General features: G+C 41.0%; 1 protein-coding gene across 13 annotated transcripts in view; it reads right to left on the bottom strand.

Moving 5' to 3' along the window:
• Window positions 1-17,887, bottom strand: part of SYNE2 (spectrin repeat containing nuclear envelope protein 2) — a 339,505-nt gene that overhangs the window by 36,561 nt on the left and 285,057 nt on the right. For all 13 annotated transcript variants that reach the window (XM_053889485.1, XM_053889486.1, XM_053889482.1 and 10 more), the window contains 5 exons: window positions 14,882-15,076; window positions 12,593-12,718; window positions 6,968-7,123; window positions 4,116-4,274; window positions 2,638-2,804 (listed from right to left, as the gene is read on the bottom strand). In XM_053889485.1, the coding sequence (XP_053745460.1) occupies window positions 2,638-2,804; window positions 4,116-4,274; window positions 6,968-7,123; window positions 12,593-12,718; window positions 14,882-15,076 (803 nt within the window). The remainder of the gene's footprint in view (window positions 1-2,637; window positions 2,805-4,115; window positions 4,275-6,967; window positions 7,124-12,592; window positions 12,719-14,881; window positions 15,077-17,887) is intronic.

Raw genomic sequence — 17,887 nt, 5'->3', positions numbered from 1 at the left:
AATATAACTCTGGATTTTTGGCTCAGGTCATGATCTCGAGTTTCATGAGGTCCAGCCTCAGGTGGGCTCTGTGCTGACAGGGCAGAGCCTGCTTGGGATTCTCTCTTCCTCTCTCTCTCTCTCTGTCCCTCCCCCCTCAAATAAATAAACATTAATAAAGAAAAAAGAAAAAATAAAAAATAAAAAAAAAAGAATGGACTGTCACTCTAGTCTTCGGGAAGCATAATCTAGACCTTACTCCTAAATGATCCATAAACAGGTCTGATGTCATCATACTCTCGATTAGCGCCAGGTGCTCCAGAAGACTCCAGAAGACTTAGGATATAAAGACGATGTCAACAAAGACATGCTAGACACAATTTACTTAACAGAAACGATCGCATTCTTAGGCACTGAAATGTTCACGTCAACCAATATCTGAGACGCTCTGTTGTTGTTGTTTTGTTTTTTAGAGAGAGGGAGAGACAGAGGGAGAGGCAGGGGGAGAAGGAGACAGAGAATCTTAAGCAGGCTCCATGCCCAGCTCAGAGCCTATGAGATCGTGACCTGAGCCCAAATCAAGAGTGGGATGCTTAGGCAACTGAGCCACCCAGGTGCCTCTCTGAGGCACTGTTCTAAGCACTGGGAATTTAAGAGAGTCAAAGACACTGGTCTCCTGGAAGAAAGACTTCTTAGTATTAGACACAACTGAGGGAATCCTCTCCCATTTAATAAACATGCTACTTCGTCTTACAGTCTTCTTAGGGGAAAACAATGATAACAGCCACTCAGGGAATGCTGGCTCCTACAGGCTGGTCCTGTGCCACATGCGGGACACAAACCATTCATCCTCATAGCAGCCTCTGACGTAAGCAGTGCTATTAGACGTAGTTTGCAGATTTGGAAACTGAGGCTTAGAAAGGTTAGATCTGGAGTGCTTGGGTGGCTCAGTTGGTTCACTGTCCGGCTTCAGCTCAGGTCATGATCTCACAGTTTGTGAGTTCGAGCCCTGCATCGGGCTGTGTGCTGACAGCTCAGAGCCTGGAGCCTGCTTTGGAATCTGTGTCTCCCATGCTCTCTGCCCCTCCCCCACTCACTCACACTCTGTTTCTCTGTCCCCAAAATAAATAAACATTAAAAAAAATAATAATAATAATAAAATAAAGGTTAGATACCACTCAAGTTTCTACAGTAAGTGGGAAAGGCAGGATGTGCTCAAAACCTGTGCTCTTAATCTTTTTTGGGTTACCACCATGGATTTCTACAGATTTTTTTTTTTTTCAACTGGCAATACAGACAAGTTAAATTCCGCCCAGCCTATGCTGCCAGCCAAATCACCGTAATGTTTGTTTTGGCAAACCCTCCACTGCTCAAGAACCATGAATGACTCAGACTTTATTTAGGAGGCCAAATCTTCGGTTGAGATTGAAGGTCTTTTAAGCATTAGCCCTAATCCACCTCTCTAGCTTCATCTCCTACATTTGAGCCAATGGGGCTTCTTGTTATTTTCTGAAAGACTTCCAAGCTGCTCGATCCCTGTATCCTTTTGCTCACAACGTAACGGTCTCTGCCACCAGTAACCCTCAAGGATCCCAACCCATCACTCAGGACCATCTGGGAACACCACTCCTCTGAAAGGCTCCTCCTCATTCCTGCCCCCACTCCAGAAAGATGAGCTCTGAGCTCGCAAACCACTTGGCTTTACAGCTGCTCAGATGTCTGCTCCCATTAACGTAATTGACTCATCTTACTTCCTGTCTGTAATTCTCATAGCCCTTAGCCTGGCGCCCTTGCTGATTGAATCAGGTTCACTTACAGTTTACAGTAAACAGTGAGGTCAAGGAAATAAATGCCAAATTATTAAGAGCATCTTATTTTCATTGCTCCCTAATTCCTCATTCTCCTTACAGGTCCTCCTGTATATTCTGCATCTCAGGCGTGTTCCAAATATCTGAGCACACTGCTACAGAAGAGACTCGCATGGCCAGTGTAAATACAAAGCTGCCATGAGTGGTCCCAGAGCTGAGTGACCATTTTTTGCGGGCCAGGTTGCACGTGAAAAACATTTCGGTTGGGGTCTGTCTTTGGAGAGAGAATTTGAAGACAAAAGACACTTAAAAGCTCTGGGTGGTGTCAGCTTCATTATTCTGTGAGGCGAGATAAAATTACCAGTCTTATTTCTGATAAGGTTGCACTAGAGAATATAGCTTTGATTTGTGGCTACCGACACGCCTCCTAAGGCCACATCTTAGGACCAGATGCCCACTGGGGCCTGCAGACCAGCATCTAGAAATCAGGCACATGTCCCGACCTATTTGCATTTGCCTACATACAAGCAGGGACAGGCAGAGACGATTTCATCTGGGGGACACACAAGCATTGAAGTAGAGTTGAAGTTTCTAAATACTTCGTCCAGGATCTCTTCTCAAATTAAACCTAACTTCATATGAAATTTTAAGCTAAAGAAAAAAACATTGAAGTCTCATATATGAAAATACAATCTTCCTAAAAGGTTGAAATAAGAATTTCACCCGAAGTTTGCCTTCCTAAGTTTATGAAACTGCTAGGATGCTTTAGAGGAGACTAAGCTTAGTTTCTGGATGTGTGATGTCACCACGGTGCCTAGGAAATAAGAGTAACTTCTAGGCCATTTCTCACCTTGATCCAATGACATCAAAAAGATGCTGCCAGCGGTCATTGATTTTGTTGAGCTTGTCATCGATCTCAGCTGCTCTTGTCTTGTTGCTGGCCTTGATTAACTGGTCACCCATTTGCTTTAACTGTAACTTGTTTTCACTAAACAAGTTTATTTCTTCCATGCAGTCCTGGCAAAGGCACCAAAACACAAAAGCCTCAGTTACTACTGAAAATTCACTTCTTCGCCAGTCACAAACATACAGCCGCCTCTTGAAATTAAAAAAGAATTCAAAAGCTTCTCTTACCTGTTAATGCAACTCTTCAGTGAGTAGCTAAAAAGTCAAACAACACCCACTTGGCTCATGTGTAATACGTAAGGCAGTAGTTAACTTTTTAAACAAAATTTTTTTTAATGTTTATTTACTTTTGAGATAGAGACAGAGTGTGAGTGGGGGAGGGGCAGAGAGAGAGGGAAACACAGAATCTGAAGCAGGCTCCAGGCTCTGAGCTGTCAGCACAGAGCCCGATGCAGGGCTCAAACTCGGGAATGGTGAGATCATGACCTGAGCCGAAATCGGACGCTTAACCAAGTCACCCAGGCGCCCCAGTAGTTATTATCTTTTTACGTTTTTATTTTTATTAACAAAATTTTTAAATGTTTATTTATTTTTGAGACGGAGAGAGACAGAGCATGAAGGGGGGAGGGTCAGAGAGAGAGGGAGACACAGAATCTGAAGCAGGCCCCAGGCTCTGAGCTGTCGGCACAGAGCTCGACGTGGGGCTCGAACTCAACAGACCGTGAGATCACGACCTGAGCCGAAGTCAGGCGCTCAACCGACTGAGCCACCCAGGCACCCCACTTTCTTTCTAAACAAATTTTTTAAAAAGTTATTTATTTTTGAGAGAGAGAGAGAGAGAGAGAGAGAGAGAGAAAGAGTGTGAGTGGGGGAGGGGCAGAGAGAGGGAGACACAAGATCTGAAGCAGGCTCTGCCGAATTGGGATGCTTAACCGACCGAGCCACTCAGGAGCCCCAGTAAGAGCTTTCTTGAAATAACCGAGTGGCATTTTGGGTGACCGCAGCAAGAAGCCTTCCCCTGTGGAGCCTGGTGGCCATTTCAAAAATTATGAGCCCCAGTTGCTGTTGGCGTCTCCCCTTTGGCGAGGGGAGCTCTCTCATAGCGACAACCAGAGAAGCCACAACCCCTGGCATATGAACTGATGCTTAAGCTGACAAGAGCCCTGCTCTGGCCAGACTTCCTGAGAGTAGGCACAACAAGCCTCATGCCCTCCTATGATGGTCCCACAACTCCCCCATCTCTCTGGAATCATCACTTACCAACTTTTCTCTGCGAATGAATAAAGACAGTGAGAAAGGCGTTCAAATTTCTGCAATGTTATTAGAAACATATCTAACAGGTTAGGCCACTGTGAGCCTGGGAATGAGGGCAGAGAATTCCGAGGCAGTCCTAATGGCAACCATCTGGATATTCCTGCTTACCTTCTGTAACTTTTCAATCATTTCTTCAATACTAAGATCTGCTGTCTGTAGAACTTTGTTTTCCATCTGCACCAGCCATGCACACAACTCTTTATTTTTTTCATTGAACACAATCCATGAATTGAGTCTGTCTTCAATCTCCTGTTTGCGTATAGCCACCTGGAAATGAAAATGAATTTGGCAGCTGAGTGTTGGCAGGAAGGAAACTATTTCCTTTCCCTTCCCCCCATTAAAAAGACTATGAATTTCATTCATTTTAATCAGTAACCCTGTAGACTTAAATAACTTTACCCATTACCTAGGGTTCAACATCAACAGTTATACCTTTTTTTTTTCTTTAAAAAAATTTTTTTTAAATGTTTATTTATTTTTGACAGAGGTGGGGGGTGTGAGTGGGCGAGGGGAAGAGAGAGAGGGAGACACAGAGTTCGAAGCAGGCCCCAGGCTCTGAGCTGTTAGCACAGAGCCTGACGTGGGGCTCGAACTAATGGACTGCGAGATCATGACCTGAGCTGAAGTCGGATGCTCAACCGACTGAGCCACCCAGGTGCCCCAACAGTTACACCTTTTGATAAATGCCATAAAAGCAACAAAATCAAGATTATGTCTGAAGTGTAACTGACCGAAAGAATTCAGTTTTATTCAATGCATATCTACTATTACCAGGTCATATTAAAAATTAGATAGGAAAGATTAGCTAAATACAGTAAACATCACCCAAATTTCTTCTGATCCTTGTTCTTTCAATATACCTTTATCGATGGCTTGCTACATGCTAATTTACAGTTTTATGACCCAAATCTTTTACTTTTTTTTTTTTTTAAAGCAGGTTCCACATCCAGCATGTAACATGGGGCTTGAACTCACGAACCTAATCAAGACCTGAGCTGAAATCAAGAGTTAGACACTTAACCAACTAAGCCACCCAGATGCTCTCAAATCTTTTACCTTTTTAAAAATGACCAAGTCCTTATTTCTATTTAAGGCCAATGTCTTGCCTATTCAACTTAAAAACTATAAATCTAGATCAAAACATTAATTTAACGTTTATAATGCAAATGGACTAAAAATTAAATTTATTTCACAATTTTAGTGGTAGATTTCCAAAATAAAGCAAAGTAAAATTAAAAAACAAATGCACATTTCTCATTTAATCCACCTTCCCATTATGCCCTCTGGCTTTAGATGCAAAGTATGGAAATGGAACCACATACTGGTCTATAGTGAGCAGGCTGACCCCACATACCCAATGCTCTATTATGCATTAGCAACCCCTAAGCTGACAAAGGCTCTTCCTCCTTAAAGGGTTCAAATTTACAAGTTAAGTATAAAGAATGCAAATCAGACTTTCTAAATGTACAAAAGTATTCTCAGCTCTTAAAAATCTTTAGAATCTTAGGGTTAAAAGAAGTAGCTAAGAGTTCTTTTCATAAAGTTTTTTTTTTTTTTAAATGTTTATCTATTTTTGAGAGAGAGAGACAGAGAGACAGAGCATGAGCGGGGGAGGGGCAGAGAAGGAGACACAGAATCCAAAGCGGGCTCTAGGCTCTGAGCTGTCAGCACAGAGCCCCACGCGGGGCTCAAACTCACGGACAGCCGGTCGCTCAAACCACTGAGCCACCAAGGCGCCCCAGATAAAGTTTTAACACCCCACCTTACAGGTGGGGAAACTAAGGTAGAACTCCCAGAGATTTTCCTGCTATGTACAATGAAAACAAGTAATCTTCTCAGAGTGAGGCAAAAATACTTAATGCTTATACATTCACCCAGCCAAACGTGTTAAGAAGGCTCAAAGAACTATCCCTAAAAAACAAGTTTTGTGTTTCCATTCCTGAGGGCATCTATTTATCTTAGCTTTTTAAAATCCTGGCATTTTGCACAGTGCCATTCTGATTGGTTTGCTAATGGTAACAATTAAAAGAACATCTGGGCCCCAGTCTCCCGCTTCTACCTTAAGTTTTAGGAGGCTTTTCACATACTCTAAATATTTTCTTTTATATAAAATATGAACAAAAATTCTAAGAGATCATTTAAAATTATGGTTCATTGTGAATGTTAAATACTAAAATCAAGAAGAAAAAATTATTTTACTTTATTCAAAGGCACTCAAAAGTGAATTTCATCCTTTAAATATACTTCTTCATTCACAAAAATGAGATTAAGGAATTTATTTTTCTTAGGATTATATGTTCTCAAAACAAAGACCTTTTCGAACCCTTTAGTTCCATCCTGTCACAAACATGTACTATTATACTCTAACCACGATCCAATGTTTATTAAGGAGAAGTGATCCATGGAGGTACTACGTGTAGCTGTTGACGGTTTCTTTTAGAGAGTTTTAAAAAACCAGCTACTTGAAAGGAACATCGGATTGCATGTGAATACAGAGTTCTCGGATGAAATACCCCTGTGTCAGGCACTAAGTAAGACTGTTGCTGCTCATTGGGCCCAGAGAGATACTGCAGAGACATCGCTCTTAAGGCCGGACAAGACCTCTTTGCTGAAGTCCTGATTCTAATATACCAATGGGTACTGGTCATCTGTGTAAGACAGAGAGCAGAAAGCTCACAGCTGCCGGTAACTGCAATTCCCCTCCCTCCCCCACCCCATTTAAGGTGAGTTTTTAAAAAGCTTATTAAAAGTGTGCAAACCTCCAGCATTGAGCACTGGAGAAACAAAGGGTCAAATCTGTTAACCATGTTGCTGCCTTCTAAAGGAACAGCAGCCAGCCTGGGCTCCAATTGAAAAGGGCCTCCGGTTCAATGAAATTAAGCCCCTTTCTACTTTGTCTGGCCTTTGGAGACATTTCAATAAACTCCAGAACAGCCGTGCCCTGCAGTTAACTGACTTACTCTCAAGCAGAGGTCTTCCCATTGTCTGTGCAAATGCTCTGTTTGCTCCTCCAAAACCATCACGTCCTCCGCAAGAATGTGCTGGGTTAAGTCGGTCTTCAGAGTGTGAAGTTCTTTCAAGTTCTGGGTCCAGTTGGCCAAAGACTTCTCTAGTTCCTGCATTTAAACACAACAAGGGGGGGAAAAACAACCCTTCAACTCAAGCTGCTGTTGTTTCCAAACCTGTAGGCTAATCCTTTGATTGGTCTGGGGGAGGGGAGGCCAGGGAAAGGGGCGGGACCTTCTGAATGAGAAACAGCCCAGGGCAGCGGCTGCTGTTGTGGTTGGCTGGTTCTTCACCACCCTTTTCTCAAAGGAAAACTCCTTTCTACCTTTATTTTCCTTTGCTCAGATAGTTCAGATTTTTATAGAATTAGTTCTATTTTAAAGTCATGTAGGTCTTTACCTTTATTGAGAAGAAATTATTTTTGGAGGCTGGCAACAATCTCTCTCTCTCTTGCACACACACACACACACCACACACTTTTAATTCTGAAACAATGTCACAGAAATGTCTATCAAGTGTGATTTCCCATCTTTTAAAAAAAAAAAAAAAACACCTAAGAAATGTATTGTTGCTACCGTGGCAATCGTAACATCATAACAATGGCTTCTGTTCAACGGAATTATTTTGGTTAAGCTTCCCCCCAAAAATGAATATAATGGAAGAAAAAATAAAGTCTTCCCTAATATTCGGCAGAAACTGGTTAGCAGAAAATCTCTGGGCATGAAAACAATTATTTTTAAAAATGTGTCAAATTTAAACTTTCTGAATTCTAGGACTTACGAAAAGTGCTTTCACAACAGAGGGGGTAAAAGGAACACAAGAATCCTCCAGATTTTTCTTTGGCATGTTTAAAGGGTCTTCATTTGTACCCGTCTATTGCAGTAGAAAGAAGAGATTATTTTACTTACATCAAAAATAATCTGAGGGGTGGCAACAATAGAAATGTGTTAATCCTGATTCATTTTCAGAGTTCTAAAAGCTACATTGGCATGATTGCATAACTTGCTGACAGAAATTTATATTTACTCAAATGGTCCACAGAACTTTTTTTTTTTTTTAATTTTTTTAACGTTTATTTATTTTTGAGACAGGGAGAGACAGAGCATGAACAGGGGAGGGTCAGAGAGAGGGAGACACAGAATCTGAAACAGGCTCCAGGCTCTGAGCTGTCAGCACAAAGCCCGACACGGGGATCGAACTCACGGACCGCGAGATCATGACCTGAGCCGAAGTCAGCCGCTTAACCGACTGAGCCACCCAGGCGCCCCCACAGAACTCTTTTTAAAGGTTGCATGGAGGGGCGCCTGGGTGGCTCAGTTGGTTAAGTGTCCAACTTCAGCTCAGGTCATGATCTCATGGTTTGTGGGTTCCAGTCCAGCACTGGGTTCTGTGCTGACAGCTCAGAGCCTGTAGCCTGCTAGGGATTCTGTGCCTCCCTCTCTCTCAAAAATAAAGAAACGTTAAAAAATTTTTTTAGGGGCGCCTGGGTGGCTTGGTCGGTTAAGCGTCCGACTTCGGCTCAGGTTATGATCTCACGGTCCGTGAGTTCGAGCCCCGCAGAGCCTGGAGCCTGTTTCAGATTCTGTGTCTCCCTCTCTCTGCTCCTCCCCTGTTCATGCTCTGTCTCTCTCTGTCTCGAAAATAAATAAACGTTAAAAAAAAAAAATTAAAAAAAAATTTTTTTTAAAGCATTAACAAGAAAAGAAAAAAAGAAGAAAAATCTTTAAACTCTTGTTACCTACTTTTACCCTCATGATTCTAGTAAAGTGGATGAGAGCAGATTCTGTGTGGAACACTTTTGCTAGCTATAGGCTATAAAGGGAATGACCCATAAGTGGATGCGTACCACTCACTGACTTAAAACTAAAGACCCCAAGACTGTGAGCTACACAGAGTGTTTCTCAGTCTGGTGCCAGGAAGCTCAGCCTGTCCATGGCCCTGCTCAGAGGTGTGGGCTCAGATGCCTGCATAGTCAGGGAGGCATGTTTAGGCTTTCCACAGCCAGGTTTAAATTGATTTGATTTGGATATTTGGTTTCCTTCTACAGTTGAAAGGATAACGAACAGGTGTAGAACTTTTGAATATGGACATTTTTATAATTCTTAATAAATACTGCCAAATTGCATTCTAAGAAGAATGGCTATATCTTTCTCCACATACTTTCTGGTGTTGTTATATATATATGTATATGTTGCATATATATATATACGTTGTGTGTGTATATATACATATAGATATATATATGTATATATACACACACATATACATATATATATACACACATATACATATATACCTTTGGATAAATATGTATAAGTGGACAAGTTTAAAATTTGGACAAGTTTAATATGCCTAATGTTGGACAAGTTTAATACATATACTGGACAAATTTAATATGCATAATGATTAGTTATTATTTAAGTTTGTATTTCTTTACTTAGTTGAAATGCTACCCACTCTTTCACCCTGATGCTTCCACAAATATATTTAGTTAATTCCCATTTACGCTCTCAGATCTCAGACATAAGGGTGATTCCTCAGAGGAGCCTTCTCTGAGTCATCAGACAAGGTTGGGACCCCTGTTTTATTTACACTCTTGTAGCCCCCTGTCCTTTTCCTGTCTAACATTCACCATACTTATTCACGTGCGCGCATATACACACACACACACACACACACACACACACACACACACGAGTGAGGCTCTTTGGTTAGCATGTGTCTCTCAAGTAGTCTAAACCGTCAGTTCCATTACTGGCCAGCAATGACCACACAGTTCACCAATCCATTGCTGAGCACCTACCGTGATGCCTTGCGTACTTAAGTCCTCAGATATACAAATGTATGATTGAGATATAGAAATGTACGATTGAAAGGAAAGCAATTTGGCAGGGTCTCAAGAACTTTAAAATGTTCATAAAGTAAGAAAAGCAAAGAATCATCAAAGAATATATAGAGCGAGGTCGACTGTGGAGGTTTATTATGGTTGATCACTATTTGTGCAAATATTTCAAAAATCATGCTTCTGTCTTTAAATGAAAATACTCCAGACTTGCTACCAAATCATAACTGCAAAAGGGAACATGCCACTCAGGTAAGTGTTTTTCTTAATTTAACCAGAGAAACTGTCTATATTGCCTGTAAGATTCCCATTGTTCATAGAACATGAGATGTAAAATTTTGTTCTTTGATTACATAAAATGAATGGGACTCTAACACAGCACAGCAGCATTAAAGCCTTTGCCTGTGGACTCACTTACCAGGGGGATTGCCAAGTCCCATTTTTCTACCTTACCATTTGGGTAAACATAGGACCAAAAAACGTGTATGTATATAAATATTGGCCGGTATATGCATAGAATATCTTTGGAAGAATACACAAGAACTTGGTAACACTGATTACCTCTGTTGAGAAAAACCAACAGGAGAAAAAATTTTCAGGGCACCTGGGTGGCTCAGTCAGTTGAACGTCTGACTTCCGTTCAGCCTATGGTCTCGTGGTTTGTGAGTTCGAGCCCATGGGCTGGCTGCTGTCAGCTCAGAGCCCACTTCAGATCCTCTGACTCCCTCTCTCTCTGCCCCTCCCCTGCTCATGCTCTCTCAAAATTAAATAAAACATTAAAACATTTTTCATGTATGCCTTTTGCACCTTCTGAATTTTGAGCCATGTTGACAATCTTACTCAAAAATTATTTTAAAAATAGAAACTGTCCCCCAAACTCAATCATTTGACAAACTCAATCATTTGACAAAATTATTTTAAAAATAAAAATTGTCCCCCAAACTCAATCATTTGAACACAGATGTCCATAAAAGTGAAAAGCTAGTATGTCACGAAGTGGTATTCCACGTGTCAGCTGAGATGTAATGACAATGTGATCTTCTGAGGAGGACAGTAAAGCCCAGACTGGTCAAGTGGTTAGTGTATCTCCCTCCAGTGATTTAGGGATGATAAGCAGTCTCCTAGACAGGCTTCAGGTTACTTGAGTTCGTTTTGGAATATGGTCATGGGATCGATGAACTCAATGCTTTTGGCCTCTCTTCCTGATTTTTACACTGAGAGGTAGAACATGGCGGCTGTGGAAACTGAAAGGATCCCACTGGAAACTGAAGAGTGTGACACTTGGGACACATTATGCCTTCTTATGAGTTTACAGTTCACATTCTGCCCTGGTTTCTAGACTTTATGGAAGGAAACTCTATGGATCAACTGAGAGAGTGACTCCAAATTCCTCTGTCTCTGAGATCTAGATCTACACCTAAACATGTGGAGATAATAAAAAGGTTGAAAATTAGGGACAGATAGGAATTTTCTTAACCTAATAAAGCCATCGCCAGCAAATACCATACTTAATGGTGAAATGTCGGAATCATTCTTAAAACCAGGAATGACGTGAAGCAGCCAGTTACCGATTCTTCTACTAAAAAATGTTCTGGAGGTACTGACCAGTGTAGAAAGTACAGGAAAAAAAAAAAAAAAAGTATAGAAATAAAAGGAAGAAATTTAAAAAAAAAGTCATTTTTTACAGATGGTGACTGTCCCAAAAGATTATATAGACAAATTATTGGAATTAACAAAAGAGTTTAACAAGATGGTTGACTATAATATGAATCAAAAATGATCATTTCTAGGCACAAGTGGTAAATAGAAAGTATAATTAGAAAAAGTATTTCAATAGTCTAAAAAATAACATGGAAAAAATAAATGTAACAAAAGATGTTCAATACTAAAGAAAATTATAAATTATTGAATACAACCAAAAGGAGAAACATGCCATATTCAAGAATAGGAGTACTCAATGTCAAAAAGATGTTTATTTTCCCCAAATTCATCTATAGATCTGATACTATTCCATTTCTGCAAAGACCTAAAATATCCACAAATAATTGTCAGAGCTGTATCAACTAGGCAGAATATAGTTTGGAAGGTTTTATAAAAATGTGGTACTTGAGGGGCGCCTGGGTAGCTCAGTCGATTGAACGTCCGACTTTGGCCCAGGTCATGATCTCACAGTTCGTGAGTTCAAGCCTCGCGTCAGGCTCTGTGCTGACAGCTGAGCCTGGAGCCTGCTTTGGATTCTGTGTCTCCTTTTCTCTCTGCCCCTCCCCCACTCGTGCTCTGTCTCTATCAAAAACAAATAAAATAATTAAAAAAATGTTTTTTTTTAAATGTGAGATTTGAGCAAAAACTCCAACCCCTTTATTGGCTGCTAAAAAAGGAATTCTTTAATAATACTTTACTCTCATTTCAAAGACAAGGTCATTTGTTAAGGGAACAGGTTTCAATGTACTACAGAGGAGAGAAACAAACAGAAAGAGGACCTGGAGGAACCCCCCCCCCCCCAATTCCTAAGAAGAATTTCTGTAAAAGCCTTTCTCAGATTTATGCATGGATCTCAAAGAGCATGAATTCTAACTGCTTTAGAGACCAGGATGTTATTTTAGATAGAAGATAGGGGAAACGATTTCTGACTGAACATGGAAACACGGTTTCAACACAGGATAGAAAGGCAAACACTTCAACATCTCTGAAAACCGCTAAGTGATTATCTGGAACGTGACTTTGCAGCTTTCAATACCTTAATCAGCTCTTTTTCTTTATGGAGGTCCTCATGAAGTTCCGGAAGAGGATCTCTACTTTGTGCCTTTAAAACTTGCAGCCTGCTTTTCAACTCCTTGATTTTCTTTTCACACTGGTCCCAGGTCTATTTGAAAACAGTATTAAAATTGGTAAGTGCTTTGCTTTTAAGAATGAATCGCAGAAACCAAACAACTCATTTAATCCACTCCATTAAATGTCTTTTTGTAAATCCCACAGAAACCCAGTTCCTTTTCTCAAGAAGACTAGTCTAAAAGCAGATAGAACACCAGTATGGTTCCATACCCCTGTTGCAGCTTTATGTGTGGCTCATTTCAACGACTGAGTTGGTTGGCTTTTGCTTCAAAAGATTTCTTCTTCCTTCCCCACATCCTCGATCTAATCTTATTTTTATTTTAGTTTCCGGAAAGTGCACATTTAAAAGGCTACTGTAAGGATTAATTTTTAACACAGTCTTGGGCACACACATCATAAAGCAAAAGCACTCAACCACTTTTCTTGTCTTCTTTCTAATGTCCCTCTGCGCTTGCTCTCTCTCTTTCTGGAAATAGCGTGGCTTTAGTGACCCTTTCATAGTGAACTTCGCTCCACATTTCTCACCGCTGCTTTGACTGCCGCCTTCTGCTCAAAGTACTTTACGGTTTATAAAGCATTCTCAACTTCGTTATCTCACTGTAATTATCATAATTTTAGGAGACTGACAGGGTTTCGCATTTTAAAATGAGGCTCAGAGAAAAGTGACTGGCCAAGGATATGTGCTTACAAGCACACCAGTCAAAGGTCGGCCTAAGCCTGCAGTCCGCTTGCCCGCACCCCCTCACCTCTGCAATGCCTTCCTCTCTCTCACAGCATCTCTTTTCCTTTACCCTTGTATCACTGAGAAAATAGTTGCCTGCATTTACAAGTTCAGAATGTTTACAATAGATTCACTGGAATAAGTTTCTACTCCCGAGGTTGCTAAAAGTAGACAAACGTAAAGTCAAACATTCCTCAGTACAACTGATACCTAAACGCACTTGAGTTGCCCCTAATCTACGGTAACATAGAATTCACATGAGGGGAGGCTGCTTGTCTGCAACAGCAACTCTCTGGAACATAACCAAGAAGGAAGTGAAGAGAGAAATGAAACTGAGTCCTTATTTCTCCCCGCAAACCATTAACTAATACATTTACCACCGTGTTTTGCAAACAGGGGAAGTGTTCAACAAATATTTGCTAGTTAATGAATTTCACGTAGCCCATATACCAAATAAAACTCGGATATTTTATTCATAGGAGAGATGTTCAGGCCCTAACTCAGCACATATTTATTCTTTATTCAAAAACACTAACTCTGGGGGACCCTGGGGGGCTCAGTCGATTAAGCGTCCCACTTCAGTCAGGTCACAATCTCATGGCTTGTGAGTTCGAGCCCCACATCGGGCTCTGTGCTGACGGCTCAGAGCCTGGAGCCTGCTTTGGAGTCTGTGTCTCCCTTTCTTTCCCTGCCCCTCTCCTGCTTGCACTTTGGCTGTCTCTCTTTCAGAAATAAACAAACATTCAAACAAAAAACAAACCATCTCTGATAAGCTTGGTTATCTGGTTTTGGTACACCCACAATAGATTAGGAAGTGGGCTATAAGGAGCAGGTATGCTCAGAGAAATAAAAATTAAACAGACCACTTTAAATAATGTTTAGAGAAGAAAATATAAGAAAAATAATAAAAACCACAAAAACATTCGGGCAGCATAGTTGTGTTGGGCCATGGGATCAAAGCAGCTCAGAGTCCTTAAGAATACCTTGATATGTTTTAGTGTAACAAAATAATAATTATTTCCTAATAACAACTCAGAATAAAACATTTTGGTTCTTAAAAATATAATCATAAATTATCCGTGAAACTCTTATACGCACTTCTGTGGAAAAGCACATTCTCGGACGACAGAACAAAGAGGAAGTATTACCGTGTTTATTTTCACATACCACACGCAAGGTCAGACCATATGTGCAACATTAACTTTCTGTACAGAACTTCCATGGAACGTGAACGAGTTTCTTGTTTTGTAAAAGTGAATATAAAATAGAACGTCAAGTATGCATACATTTAACACTGAACTTTCTCAATGTTCGATTGTTATTTTGCAACAAGTACCTAGTATGATTAGGACTCAAGGTCCCTCGGAAAACTTACAATATTGTGATTTCCTAAAATCGTTCCCATTTTTGCACAGCAAACAAAAATTCTATGTACTGCACCTGAATATCAGGAAAAGTAAACGGTGAGTTTACCTCTATATTATTCTGCAACTGGGTAATCATCTCTCCTACTTGGAGCTTTGTGTCCTTCCAGTTGTCCTGGAGTTGACTGATTTTCTTGTCAATCAACTCTTTTGTTTCCAGGCTAGCTGCGTTCAGTAACTTTTCCCCAGCTTCTAAGGTGAGTGCATAGGTGATGTGCCGTCTCTGAAAATGAATGTCTTTGCTCTAGAAAACCAAAAAACACAAAAAAGTGACTTCCTTAAGCCTCTGCTATTATCCAACTGCGACCGTGTGTGTTTGTGAACATTTCCTTCGGAGCTTTTCCTGCTGATAAATGTTAAATTATACATAAATTAGACAGATCTGATTAGAAAGTGTGCACACGCACACACACACATTCACATCTAAGGTTATGTTTTACACTACTATATACTACACTGGGTAATGTGATCTTAAAATAATTTCCAGTGGTTAAGAGATAACATTCTTAGTGTAATGATCAGAGACATAAAGACATAAAAATATATACTTCAAAGACTAAGAGCCTACAAGATAAATAGACCTAAGAGTATTAAGCAAATGATTGGACTATTAGACCTGAAATTAAGAGCAAATACTCACTACGACCATGGTAGAAGAGTCAGCTTACTCTTAACCCCTGAGAGTCAAATGTGCATATTATGCTACACAGATATAAAAGGAGAGAACAAATATAAAAGGAGAGAACAAATAAAAAAGGCAAAATATAAAAAATATACACTTAAACTTATTATGGGCACTTAAACATATGCATCAGCGTATGCCCCAGAGGACAGCTGTATGATGTTCCATTTGAGTATCGTGCAGGCTCTAAAAAAGAGCCTTTTAAAGAGAGTGAAAGTGGGGGAGAGGGGAAGAGGGAGAGGGAAGGAGAGACAGAGAGGGGGAGAGACAGAGAGGGGGAGAGACAAAGAGAGGGGGAGAGACAAAGAGAGGGGGAGAGAGAGAGGGGGAGAATCTTAAGCAGGATCCACGCTCAGCACGGAGCCCCACACAGGGCTCGATCCCACAACCCAGGGATCATGACCTGAGCTGAAATCAAGAGTTGGATGCTCAACCAACTGAGCCACCCAGGCGCCTCCAGGCTCTTCTTTAAAGGGACTGAAAGTACCTATTTTCACTATAAAAATGAAGTAAACACTTTTAAATTGACTCATACTCCCAAAAGCATTTGGTTTCAGGAAAAAAAAAAAAAAAAACAACTTAGTTTTCTTTCTTTGTTTTTTTTTTCTGTTCTAAATATGATTTCCTTCATCTTTAAATTTCTCAAGGGAGGCATAATGTAGGCATTTTCTAGAATGGGAACTGATGTTTAAAAAAAAATCAACAGAGTATTGATTTACAAAGGTATTTCTGGGAATACTTGATATAACCCAATACAAAGTAGGAAAGTGGACTGTCCTCTCAGGATCAGACACAAATAAGAGGAACCGCAACTCAGGGAGCGTCCCGACACTCCACACTCGTCTTTCCAACGCATAATATTGCTCGACATGGCCAAAGAGATAGACATCTATAGGCATTTTAGGCTTCTCAAAAGACCTGCTCCTCCTCCAATTTTCCCTGACTTGGTCAACAGCACACTATCCACCAAGATGCTCAAGCCAAAACCCTAGAGTCATCTTGACTTAGATTTTTATTTACCTGTCACATCCAAACCATTAGGAAGTCTTGTAAACTCTATTACAAACACATCCTTTTTCAGTCTTCACCATGATCATCCTTTTCTTATCCATCATAACAGCTATCCAAGACTATAGAAATGGCCTTCTAACTGGTTATAGGAGACTGTATTTTTCACAAAATGCCCACAATATTCCTAGTCCTACACGCTCTTCCAGAACCTTGCCATCACTCCCCATCAAGCATTGGGGTCTCTGCCCCCTTCTGTTAATCCTGTGTGAGCATGTGTGATGGCCTTCATTAACAGAGGATGGTAGAAGTGACTTATGTGACTTCTGAGGCTAGGTCTAGAAGGCAGTACAGCGTCTCCCTGGATCTCTCTCTTGGGACGTGCACCTTTGAGTCCACTGAGGTGCCATGTAAAAAGTCTGGCTATAAGAAGCCTTCATGTGGAGAGACCACAGAGCATCATGCTGTCTGAGTCTTTCCCACTTAAGTGCTAGACATGAAAGTGAGGGAGCCCCCACCACCGTCTGACTGAAACTTCCTGAGAGACCCTAAGCAAGAAACACCCAACTGAGCCCTGTCGACCCCGAGTACTTTGAGAGCTAATAATCAATGACGGTTGTTATGCAGCAAGAGATAAGCTGGGATTCCTGACTCTCCTTCGGTGCCCCTATTATCTATCTTCCCTCAGAGCAGCTGGAGGGTCTTTAAAAAATCCAAACGGTATCAGGGCGTCTGGGTGGCTCAGTAGGTTAAGCATCCAACTCTTGATCTCAGCTCAGGTCTTGATCTCAGGGTCTCGAGTTCAATCCCCGCATCAGGCTCCGTGCCGGGCGTGGAGACCGCATTGAAAACAACAACAACACAAAAACAACACAAATGGTACCATGCTGCCCCTGTTCCAACTGAGGCTTCCGATTACAGGAAGACTATAATCCGGCTACTACATCTCACCTACAAAGCGCTCCTCCCTACTTGCCTCTCAAATTCACTCCCTACCACTGCTGCCTTACTGGTTATACTCCGCTCACACTGGCCTTCTTCCTGTTCCTCTGCCCTGTCAAGTTTGTTCCCATCTTGCGGACTCTGGGGTAAGACATTCCTTCTGTCTGAAAGGTTCTTCCCCAGATTTTTGCACGGCTGGCTCCTTCTCATCATTCAGGTTTCAGTTTACATGTCATATTCCCAGAGGTCACTCAGTTAAAAGCAGCCACCAGCCCCTTCGTTACTGGTCCTGTTTTAGTTGTTGACATATGCCGTATTGCAATCTGATTACCTTATTTATTGATTTGTCCGACTTCCCACCACCAATCAGATGAATTAGCATTTCCTTGTTTATTAATTTGTCTGCTTGCCTGCCTGAGAGCA

This window comes from Panthera pardus, unplaced genomic scaffold, assembly GCF_024362965.1.
Source record: "Panthera pardus isolate Hobbes unplaced genomic scaffold, ASM2436296v1 HiC_scaffold_24, whole genome shotgun sequence".
NCBI classification, from domain to species: domain Eukaryota; kingdom Metazoa; phylum Chordata; class Mammalia; order Carnivora; family Felidae; genus Panthera; species Panthera pardus.
This window is presented reverse-complemented; position numbering and strand designations above follow the sequence as displayed.